The 12,773-nt window shown below is 40.3% G+C and overlaps 1 protein-coding gene across 3 annotated transcripts in view; it reads right to left on the reverse strand.

Moving 5' to 3' along the window:
* Positions 1 to 12,773, reverse strand: part of LOC122973523 (actin filament-associated protein 1-like) — a 90,294-nt gene that overhangs the window by 38,917 nt on the left and 38,604 nt on the right. For all 3 annotated transcript variants that reach the window (XM_044341095.1, XM_044341097.1, XM_044341096.1), the window contains exons 4-6: positions 5,991 to 6,099; positions 5,612 to 5,823; positions 5,260 to 5,439 (exon numbers count right to left, since the gene is read on the reverse strand). In XM_044341095.1, coding sequence (XP_044197030.1) covers positions 5,260 to 5,439; positions 5,612 to 5,823; positions 5,991 to 6,099 — 501 coding nt within the window. The remainder of the gene's footprint in view (positions 1 to 5,259; positions 5,440 to 5,611; positions 5,824 to 5,990; positions 6,100 to 12,773) is intronic.

Raw genomic sequence — 12,773 nt, forward strand, 5'->3', positions numbered from 1 at the left:
GGGAGCATAATTGGGTTTCGCGGGGGAAATGACAGGCTGTGGCTCCACGGGTTTGGCTCAGAGAGCTGCTCAGAGGCCGAAGAGCAGGACAGACAGCAACATCATGTCTATCTTCAATTGGAGAGCTGCGTTGCAAGTCTGGGGTACTATGACGGTCTGATGATGTACTACAAATCAAGCTTGAGGAGGTAGTGCAAGTGTGTGCGGTACCTTTGGATGTGAACCACTTTCAATAAAACAAGTATGTTGGTGATCGACAACTTGCTGCAAGTGTTTTTTATACATATGCACCTCCCAGAACCACACAGTTCACATTTTTATGCCATGAAATTTGCTTGAAACCTACACATACTGAACTTTTTAACCATACCAAAGAGTAGTGAAAATGTGAAAACTATATATTCCAGTAACAGCAAATCTGCATAGTTTAAAAAAGTATTTGATGCCTTTACTCACTTGGGATATATTATTTATCTAGCAAATCATCAAAAAAATGATTCTGTCTTTATAAATCAACCTATATTCAGGGCTGCACATATGTGACAGCACATAGTAGGGCTTTTTATTGGAGGGATTTCTGATCATTTCCATAAAAATAATCAAAAATCATTCTCCATGCTCTGCGGGCTTAAACCAGTTGCTTTTGGCTGCACTTTACATACACCACTGATGCATGAAAGCAGTGCTAAGGCATTTTCTTTTTAAAATTCCTGTAATTTTATCTTCATTTGTTCCTTTTGTTATGAATTTTGGGTGCATGTTTATGTGGTTTGTGCTGCAGAAAGCTAGAGGAGTTTAACTAAAGGGGTATTTTTAGTTGTCTTTCCAATGGACGTGAATGGGCATCCTTGGATTAGGCCTTTATCAGATAGCTGAAAGTAGTGATGACAGGAAATGAAGGGAGAGAGAAGGGAGACAGGGAATGATGCAACAAAGGTCCCTGGCAGGACACAATCTGGAGATGTTGCAGAATAACTATGAATATATAACTTACTTTCCCCATACTTAGTAATAATAAAAGAGAAATTAGGAGGGAAGATATAACATTAGTCAACGGGCAAAGGAAAATCGGGTTATACTGTGGAAGGAGGTAAAAAAAAAGGGTCAAATAGGCAGAGAAATGCACACAATTCTTTAGGTTTAGGAGAATGATGTAAGGACACAATAAGGACATGTGTGTTCCATAAACACATCGTTAGCTGACAATGTCTGGGAGAATCATTACTGTATCTCGCAGGCTTTGGAAATCCTTAGGCACTCTCCTAGCCTTCCCTTCCCTACCTTCTCATCCTGTCATCCCATCTCTCCATCCTTTCCTTTCCTTCTTTTTCCTCTTCCTCACTCCTCTCACCTTGTTTCCTCTTCTCAACCATTTTTTCCTCATTCCTTTCCATCCCTCCTTTGCTAAATGCAATTTCACAAGGCTTCACTTTTGTCATGGGGACACACCATTAGCCAGCAGATTCAACGAGGGTGGGAAATGTCGTAAGAGATCTTTATTTCAATTATCCACATCGGTAATTTGAAATGCAAGAATGACTGTCATCAGGCACGTACTGGCCATCGGGCAAACTGGACAAAACTCTGGTGGTCTTCAGCTGTGACTGGCTAGTTCTCATTACTTCGACGCATCTTCTGATTTGGTGGTAGTTAAGCGTGCTGTGTGAGTTGAACATTTGTGTGGCTTGTAACCGTAACAACAGTCACAACACTAGCAACAGTGACACTATGTGGCATGGAAAGACAAACTACGTGAAAAGGGAGGACCGAGAGAGCAAAAAAAACACCAGGTGTCAGAAGGAGAGGCAGCCAAATATAAAAAAATAAGTCATTTGTTTGGTGTGTCAACTTTAACAAGCACCAAACTTGATGTCACAGTCCGGCCACTGGTGAGGGCGGCTGGCAGCAGTGCCAATGGCAATGGTCATCAACCATCTGACGTGGTAAGAATAATGTTATTCATGCAGATGTGTAATAAACTGAACTTTCATTTTGTAGCTGGATTCTATCTGCATCATTTTACAAACTGTTTGTAGGTGAGACTAGTGTACAGTGTTACTCAGTAGGCTTTAATATGTGTGAGCTCCCTCTAGAGACATATCCAAGTACTACATCACGACAATTACATCCTGTAGCCTAGTAGTAGGCACAAATGTACTGGTATTGTACTGTCCTTGTTCCTCTTGTTATTGCAGTAGCCTAGCAGAAGTAGTAGTAGTATAATATAATTATTATAATAATGACAACAGTGACAACCATACATTTTATTCATAAAGCACTCTTTGATAAAATGCATAAAGGCATTGCACCTAATGGACCGGTGGGCCGGTATGTGGGCTGGTCTGGACAAAAGTATGGGGCTGAATTTTTGTCCCACTACATCCCTGACTGTTGTTGAAGTTTTATGCCTCTGGGTAGAAGACAAGTTCCAGAGAGGTGGACAAAAAAATGGAAGAGCTGGAGTAAAAGAGGTCAAGAGACAAAAGAAAAAGTGAGGGGAATAATGAAGAAATAAATGAGTGCTTAATACCCAGTGGTCCTAGCAACACAAGATCCAAACACAGACACAAAGACACGCTAATCTTTCTGGCTGGATGCCACTCTAACACCCTGAGGCTCCAAAGAACCCTCAGTCACTGTTCCTAATGACGGCACATGGACTTTATATCCAGACTTGTTTTGCAAAGGAGGGTGTGAGCGCAGAACTTCAGCCAACTGGATCTGATGACTGCTGCTGATTGCAGCAGCATGACAAACTACATGTGCATCGATTAAGCTAACAAAAGCTCCAGGGTGATTGCGAGAATGAAAAACTAACTGCCATAGTGTTATCAGTTCAATATGTTTCCAATATCCAGGCACCTGACTAAATATGCACCGAGACCTAGTTTCTCCAAGCAACAATTAGTGCAGTTGTTACCAAAGTTTGGGTGGTACAGAGATTTGTATATTTTCACGGGTCTGGTTGCGACTGCCTGCAGATACCTCAGCCCGGCGAGGTTACCTGCCCCAGCCAATCAATAAACAACGGCTAATTACCATACGGAACAAGTAATCGAATCAAGAAGAAAAACACAAACTGTTTGATCTTTGTTTCCTGACAGTCATAAACATGAAAAACTGAGCAGGGAAAGACAGAGAGCAAACACTGCAAATAAAAAGGCTGGTGTTTCCATCAATGGTCTGCGGGGCAAAATTGCTCCACACTTCATTTTTTAACAAGACCTTCAGTGAGTAATGAAAAAAAAAGTGTGCCTGAGAGTCCAAAAGCCTGTTGGTAAAACTGCAGCAGAGGGGAATGGATTTGGCAGAGGCCAGCAGGCGCAAATGATTACAAAAATACCATTGCACAAATGGACAAAAAGGGATCCTAAAATAGTGCACAATAGGTTGATGCTTAGGAGAGTGAAGCAGAGGTGGGGTGAGGGGATTCTTTTAAATCAAAAGACCAGATGAGGCCCGTCTTCCCTCCTGTGATTGAAATAGAAAGAGCCCAGAGGTGCTGGCACCGCACTAACAACAAATGGACATAGGGGTTGAAAAGCAGAAAGTACCGGAGCCTATTTGATGTCGGTGGGGTAGGTTTGTTTTGCAGACTTGTCGAGCGTCCAGAAGGAAAGATCAGAGAGTGAAGGAGAAGGAGGGGGGGGTAAGAGAGGCAGAGGAAGAATGTGTGAAAGACACAGAGGAGGGGGATCAGAGGAGGACTACAAACCAAACATCTTCACATCAGAGAGAAACCAGCAGAACGTTCATAACAAACCGCTAGTCATACAATATCAGGAAAAGGTTCATCCTGAAGAACAAAGCCAGAGAGCTACACCCTTTATTCTTCAATACCAGCTAAATGCATCTAATTTTACCTCCCTGACAACAACATCCGAAATGAAACTTTCAAGCACATCCCAAGACTTTCCCCCCAGTCTGAACTATGTTACAATGATCTATGGTGAGCTCCGCCAACGCTGGTATACAGCTCCCTTTACTGTGTTTGACAGCTCTCTACTTTATGCAATGAGCCACACGAGGCTGTGGTTTAAGTAATTTTAGAACAGCTAACGGGGTTTTAGGCCTCTTCACTGTTTAGCAATCATGTCTTTTGGCAACGTTATGCATTAAGAAAGGCTAATTTAGTAAAATATTGAAGAAAAGTTGTGTATTTTTATGTGATTTATTTTTATTTTTCAATCTAAGTATTATGAACTTTGGAAAGTAGTTTAACAAAATGGTCACTGAGTATCATGTAAATGTCACAATGGTTAAATTGGTGACTTTTACTATAAATTTACTGTAAATGATTACTGTAAATTATCTGTAATCCTATTTTACAGCAGAAGTGTCCAAGATGAGTCTAAATTTGTAAGAAGAGTGTAAAAATGATTCAAGGTGAGTAAAATACCCAATAATCTAATCAGGTTCCGCTAACACCACTCCCTATGGTTAATTGTTCTTAAAGATTAACTTTGAATTATTTGAGCACTTAACAAAACAATCTCCACTCAAGGTCCACTTATTTGCTTGTGCTGGGGCTTTCCATCGTATTACACATTCTTAATTTTCTCAGTTTTCATTAAACTGTAGATGTTCAAACTTGGCTTAAAAGTTAGCTAAGCAGACATTTATCTGCTGATGAAGACCACCAAGAGCAAGCGAGTAAGTGGACCTTGACTGGAAATTGTTTTATCAACTGCTTTTCCCAAAGTCAAGAATGAACTGTCCAGCTCAACTGTTCTATTTATCAGCATGGAGACGCATACAGTATCAGATCAGAATGAACTTTCTCTGCATTAAAGTCACTCACAACATGTGTGTTATGGTGTGTTCAGACAGAATGCAAAGTAAATTTTCCTTTTACTCGTGCTGCATCATTTGTGTTTATTCACCCCAAACAGCCAAAATACATTACTTTACATTACCTGTAAGCTAGCTTGCAACGGCAGGCTTTGTCTGTGGGAATGAGTCTATGTGTTTGTGTTCTGACTGAACTTAGAGCTCACCAGAAACTCCAGTTCTTGATCTTATTTCCTTCCAGTCTCTCCTTTTTCCCCTCTCCTGTCTGTATGTTCATGAAGGGCATTCATGAAGCCCTGCAATACGTGCCAATTTTTCCCTCAAGTTGAAACATTTTCAACTCGTGTGGACACGCATTTGTGTCAATTCGTGTCACTGAGGGTGAATTTGTATCTACTTGCGTCTTTGCATTGAGTTTGTATGTAATCACACTGCACAGAAATTATCCATTCGAGTTCACTGCGTTACCTTGAGCCACTCCTCGGCCTGTTCTTTGCTCTGCACTGCCAGCACCAGGGCGTCCGCCCCCTGGTGCACAATCTTCAGTTCATGCTTCTTCTTCTTGCCGTCTTTGGGAACGTGAGTGATGCTGCACCCAGACAGGGTCAGCTCCATCTGGGGGGTGTGGTCTTTGGAAGTTTTGTAACACTTGGGGGGAAAGAAAGGGGGAATGTTAAACTGGAGGAACTAAACATGTTGCTGCTGTGATGTTTTCTCAATTTGTCAATGGGCCGAGAACTTCTTTATTATCTTTGTTAGCTATATGCTGCACACATTTATACTTGCAAGTATGTTTGTACATGTACAGAAGTGTCCTCACCAGCAGTTTGTTATCCTTGATGACACAGAGAAGTTTGGTCCACTGGCCGAAGCGTTTCTTGCGCAGCAGGAATGCACAGATCCGGGCGTCTTTCACCAGATCCATAGACGCCTCCTCAGAGGGCCACTGGTGACGCATCTTCTGACCTTTACCATCCTCCTCTTCTTCATCATACGACTCATAGGAGCTACTCATGGCATCCGAGTCATAGTCTAAGAGCGAGATGCATAAGTGAGAGGTGTGGGGTATGAGAGAATAAGTAAGACAGGCAGAACATTAACAGTCCATTAACTACTGTCTGTAACTACTGTCTGTATGTGTAGCTATAAGTGAGTGCATTATATCAGTGATGTGTACTATAAATCAATCAGTCACTCACTGGATGTGATGTATTCAGGAGCCTTTCCAGGAGTTAAAGGAACGGCTTCCTCATAGTAACCTTCTGGTAGAGAGGAGCTGGGAAGAGGAGGAGGGCCGCTGTTTGGAGGCTGCAGACAGAACAGAAGGTTCCATTAGTTAGCATGAGGTTCAAGTACTCTCTTCAGCAAATCATCATGACACTTAAACTGCTTTAAGTTATAACTTAATTTATTTGAACTTATTTTAGCACTTTCAAGTCAACTAAAACTTTAACTCATTTTCATATGTATAGTTCAGCTGACACCTCAACTGCTTTCACTGCTTACACCTTAACTGACACTTCACCTCCTTTAAGTGCTTGAATTGATATTCATTTCACAAGCAAAGAATTAACCTTCTGAGACATTTTAGCCAGTTTCCAGTGTTGAAAAACTGACATTTTCAGTACATGCAAGCACAGTTTTCTATAAGTTGGTATTATTATTTCTATAAAATAAATTGAGCGTATTTTATTCATACTGATATGAATAAAAAACTGATAGACCACCACGTAAAAATTTAAATCATACACTATGCTTCCATCTATCACTGAATCTTATTGATGCGATGTCTACATTGTTGAGATTTTTAAATCATGTTATCTTTTTGGGGGCTTCACTGTACGTCTATAGGAAGGCTAGAGAGAATGACACAAACACAACAAACTGAGAGGCAAAGTGTCAACTCAAAACAGAGTCAACCACTGTGCAGAAACGTGCACTGTGCAGTAAAGACATTTCACTAAACTCAGAATCTGAAGAAAGAGAGGAGAGATCGAGGAGACTGAGAAAGAATGCTTGTGAGGAAGGAAAGACAATAATTACAAGGTACTGTGTGACAGAAAAAAACAGTGAGTGGCCAAGAACAGTGTTGGTTTAAGAAAGCTATATTAAAGTCTTTCAGTAATGACTGGAATTGAATGTAAGAGCGAGTTGATACACAAAATAAAGAAGCAAAGCTGAGAAAACCAACTAATTGAAAAAGCCAGTGAAAGTTGATATGTTATTGCTTGGTGAATAATTAGACCTTGAATGGATTTAAGGTATTTCATGGTATTATACTGCAGAGCTCATGACAGGAACAGAGAGAGACGCAGAGGGAGAGGGTGAAGGGTAGAGGGAGAGAAATGAGACCCCCTTTGTTTGGATGTGTTCCCTTTGGCACCACACAGTCCAGCAAATCCAGTTGTTAGAGCGAAGGATCAACTGCACAGCCTGACGTGATCCATCTTGGACGGCACTGAGCACCGTTCCTCTGACGTTTCACCTCTTAAAACTAACAGAACTATGGCTATAAACATCAAATCTGATAATCTCTAAGCACATAGAGAAGAATGTCTCACTGGTTGGCATATATCACTGTGATTCCAGCATTTCCACACTGTAGAGAACTGCTTACTTACTTACTTAAGTCATACTTTAGCTGAATTTTAACCTTGCTTTATACACACAACCATTTGACTGCTGAACTATTTGTGTATATCTGTGTTTATTTTCCTCAAACAGCCAATTTACCAACTCCACAGTTGTTAGCTGTAGCTAGCTAGCATTGCTCGCTAAAATTCAAGTTAATCTCACAATGTTCTATATTCCTCCAGACCCCTCTTTTTCCCTCTCATCTTTGTAACATTTATAAAGTGAAATCATAAAACCCTTGAAATAAGCGTGAATTTTTGCTTAGGATGAAGCATTTTTAAGTTGTGACAATACGTCTTAGTGTGAATTGTTAGCATCTGCTCCTGCCTTTTCAGTGCCTTACTTTCCAATTGTGTTGCCTCCAAAAAATATGATTCACACTAAGTCTGATCACATTCGAAACCATGAAATTAAAATTTCACTCTATCTAGCTGTAACTACTGTTTATTTAACTGTATTAAAATGTACCATGGTGTGAGTTTCTAATATGGATTACAGTATAACGCTTGATTCAACAGGCCTTTATCACAAAAGACATTTGGACTTGTCATGGTAGGAAATGCACAAGTGTTACTCATAACACTAACAAGGGCTCTGTTCTATTCAAGTGTCCCAGTAAGCCATGACAGTGTGACAGTGAGCCTAAATGGAATTCAGCCATCATTAATTTCATCATTTACAACCTGTGCTTTTGTGATGTCACTGATGTCAAATGGACGTTCATCCAGTCTGGTGAAAATAAGGATTTTTTAAGGAAGTACATTAACATGAAATAATGCTTTTAAATCCCTGCTTACAGGAGCACAGTGGAATATAGCATGGTCCATTAAAAGCAATGTTTCTTCTGGAGCGTCATTCTAATAAGTAGCCCACACAAGCCAGTACCAGACAACCTCAAAGTGCATGCAGTGTTGTCAAGCCATAAAGACCTTATAAGGCCACACTCTAAGTCTCCCTGAAAACGCTTTTCACAAAGACCACGACCACGCTGCAATTCCTGCAGACTTTTTCCTCTTATGGAAAACCCCTTTGATTTCTCTTTTTATTTTATTTACTGATGGCGGTGCCGATTTTCCGCTGCCGGCTCGGTTCTGAAGAGGAGAAACTCCATAACTGTTATGAAACTCTATGTGCTATGGGCCATTGGTTACAGCTGACCCAATCAGGCGTCAGTGCTGCAGTGATGTCAGCATCCATTGCTGTAACAACATGGAACATTCATAAAAGGGTTTAGCTGGCGTGTAGCCTCAATGGCTAACTTCTTTAAAGGGCAGAAAGTATGTGTCACTGCACCTTCAAAGTGGACAGTCTAACATTACAATCATTCTGCCATAATTATGGCGTTGCTGTATTGAAAGAGAACTTTTGAATTTTGTTTGAACAAGTATATCAAAAGAATGCCAAGAGAAAGGCTAATTTATTAGAAACACAACTACATTTGTCATTTTCTTCAAAGATGACCTGTAATTTTCATTTTAACCCTTTTGGCCTGAAAAGCATTACTGAATGATAGAAATTAGGGATTTTTCTAGAAGTTATTTATTACTCTTTGGTTATTATCTGGATGACTACTTCATGTACTCGATGTAAATTTTAACATTTAATGAGTATGAAAATGTGCTTGGAAATAAGTAGTCTGTGAGTGGGAAGATTTATTGTTGACCTTGGAAACATATCTGTGATAAATTATTCTAGAGTCAGGGATCACTTATTAGCTTTTTTTACTGGAGTTTTCAACCCTATCCCATGGCCTTCTTCAGTGAATGGAACTTGCTAAGGCAGGATCCCCAAGTAGAGAACTTCCATTACAGTATAAGAAGTGGTTGTATCTCCTACCATTTATGACCACGTGTTATCACGTGACCAAATTTCCGTACTTAGGGAGTTACATTCCCTGAGGAGGCCTGTGGATATTGTCAAACTCACTGTACTTTTACACACATTGCAAGAATCACATCTTGCCTGGTGAAGTAATTGCTTTTGAAAGCTCTGCTGCGTCAACACTACTACCCGTCACATGGTTTTCCTCAGCATGTGCAGTGCTGACCTTGGGATGGAGATGGACGGAGAACCTAAGCGCTGAGGTATACCCAAGAAACAGTGTCCTGTATTTTAAAATGAATTAAATCATTTGTCAAATCCACAAATTTCCATTAATTTTCTAAGCCCCTATGAAGTTTTCTGGGTTTTCCATTTTACCTGTCAACATCTCTGAAAACCCCACTTGTGTCGTTACTCGTGTTAAATCAAAAATGAAGCACTGGCCCATTTGTTAATATCTGGGCCAATTCTGTACATTTAGTAATACGTTGGGGTCAAGCCCTTAAGAATGAAAGATGGAAGGGGATGAAAGATAAACACTGATAAATACCAGGCCTACAACACCATCTGCCCAACAGTCCATTAAAAAATGTTTAAAACTCCCTGACCTGACCCTCAGTTTGTTTTCTCACACGTTTTCTTTCTCCCTCAAGCCAAATGCTATAGTCTTCCTTTCGTCACTCTTCATCTGTCTTGTTTCACTGTTGCACAAAAAAGCTCCATCTCCACAAGTCATATAGGCTTACAATTGCAGTTTTCTTCAAACGCGATTTTTAAGACTCAGTGAAATGATAAATGACTTATCCTAACGAAATAGTCATCTGAGGCATTTTTGGTTCACCAGGCACAAAGCAAAGTTGTGTTTCTTTTTAGTCTTTCTCTTGTTTCACTCAATACATCCCCTCCTCTTTGCAAAACTTCTTCGCCGCCCATTTCTTCTCTTTTCATCCATAAGACAAGTGGCGGGCCAGGCCCCTAGCAGAAACCTTATCGCATCTCCTTAGGGGGAAGCAGCGGTTCGGTGAACTCATTTCTTGGCTGGGATACGTTGCCCCGCTAAACTCCACGGCTGCCAGCACTCTCCTCCCTATCCCCGCCCAAGAGAGAAAAAAAAATCCCCCGGAGAGGAAGACAGAAGGAAAGAAAGGCAGAGAAGCAAAAAGAACACAAGCAATCAACCTCGACAGTCAAACAATAGAAGAATATCAGAATATCAGGTCTGAGAAGTGGATGTGAAACTGGACTTGTTTGCATTGGTGGAGGAAGACTGTTGATATGAGGTCTACAGCTTCATATCTCACATCACAATGACTTCCTTTAGCAAACTTTGAGACAACAATAATACCATTAATAATCATGCAGAAGACGATTGTTTGGGAAAGCATTTTTCCCTGAGTGCAGCAGAATACATTACACTACACTCCAGAGAATGTGATCCCATTGCTCTGCTATGTGGTGACTCAAAGCTTGGAGGCACTGGGGTGAGGAAAGTGTGTTTGCATACACTGCATACACACATACTTGTATACAGATGCGCGTATGCTTTCACTCCCCCAAACAACAGCTTGGCCGTATCACACGAGTGATCTGCAGATAAACGCTGCAACACACTGAAGCTAACAGGAGTTCATTGCGGTCACAATGCATACCGCCCCTCTGCTGACCGTAAACACACACTGCATAATCGCCAACACGCAAAGGTCCACGTTTCACTGCAGTCTAGCTCTGGCTTTGAATGCTCCACAGATCTCCAAAACATTCACTCACTTTATTCATACAGCAGTATCCTACTCACTGCAGATCTTAACTCACAAATCAAGCTTCTGAATATCCACAACTGAGTTTACGTTAAAAGAGATAAGAGAGGGAACTCTGTGAAAACAGAGACTCCAGAAGATCAATAAATAGCTAAGCACAGAACTACCAATAAATCATAACCTTTCATTTTTACAATTCAGTTTTTGGACAATTATATACACAAAATGACATGTTAATCAGTAAACTTAAGAGGTGTTGGTGGGCAGATTTTTGACCTTTGGACAGAGCCAGGCTAGCTGTTTCCCTGTTTCCAGTCTTTATGCTAAGCAAAGCTAATTACCTGTTGGCTTTGGCTTAATACTTAATGTACAGACATGAGATGAGAAAGAGAATTGTGAACAAAATGTTGAACTTGCCACTGACTAACTTTTTCTTCAGGTATTCTCGAATTCACACATTCAGCTACTTCAACATTAAATAAAATTTATTTTTGTAGAATACAATAAAAATAGATGGTAGACTGTGTGTAGCTCACTAAACCAAACAAAAGCAGCACAAAAACATATAATAACACATAAAACAAATATGGGAACAAGACACCATTGGAATATAAAACACAGTCCAGTGGTGAAAAGTTTACATACAATAATTTGCAGCTCAGTTTTTGTTTTGTTGTTTTTTTTAAAATAAAATACTTTTAAATATTTTAGTTTCCAAAGGCCCTCAAAATAACCTCCTATACTCTGGGGTCTAAAACTGAGGGGATAAAGGATGAGAAGTGTATTTCAGGATGTTCATGGCTTTGCTTTCATTCAGGTTGCTCAGCTTCAAATTTTAAGAAATGCTTGAAGGCATATGGTTAGTATTTTCAGAGATTTTCAGATGGCAGTCCAGGACTGCTCCAAGATATCTGAAATGTTCTACAGTTTCAACAACCTGCCAGCCAAATGAAAATGTGCGTTACACTTTTTTACATGATATGATGGAATGATTGTACGACTTGTTTTTGTCTTTTTGTTTGCTTGAGAAATGTTCTTGTCAAAGTGGAAAGTAAAAATAAAGAAAAACTTACCATGATGAAACAAAAAGTGTCACACATGCAATGAACATTGCCATAGCAAATCACCCATATTCTTTAAATACTTCATTATACTCTTAACTTACATAAAGCAACTGCTTTAGGCATTTCAAGGGAGTTTTCATGTCCCGTCATGGTCTCATTGCTGTTCCTCCCTGACAAGAATATATTTCCAGAGGAAATACTGCTACAACCATAAGTAGAGCAGTACGTACAGGTCATGTGCATGGATGCAGATCCGAAATGTCAGAATTCCACAGTCATAATGTGTAATTAGGTAGCGGTAAAGAAGTCCTGACCTTGGTTTGGATACTTGGAGTGGGAGGTTTGTCTGCTGCTCTGGTCCTGGCCTGAAACTTACATCCAAACATTTATGCCAAGTATCCATTTTTGCCCTGTGTAGGAGGACTGGACATGAATAAATGTTTCTGCCACAGTGCCAATGGGATGCTGGAATGGATAAACTGAGTGGACACAGGAAAACCACTCCCTTCGGAGAGGCTTTGGAAAGGGAAAACTGCATTTTCCCATGATCCTTGGCAAATTACCCTACACTGGGTAATGGCACATATTTTTCTGGCTAGAGCCAACCCTAAAATATTTTTGGACAGCAAACATTGCTGGAATGAAACTAGTTTGAATCGTAACCAGTGACTTGGTCAGTATTGCATTGATGAATGACCACGTCACC

Source organism: Thunnus albacares, chromosome 22 (genome assembly GCF_914725855.1).
Source record: "Thunnus albacares chromosome 22, fThuAlb1.1, whole genome shotgun sequence".
Classification (NCBI taxonomy): Eukaryota; Metazoa; Chordata; class Actinopteri; order Scombriformes; family Scombridae; genus Thunnus; species Thunnus albacares.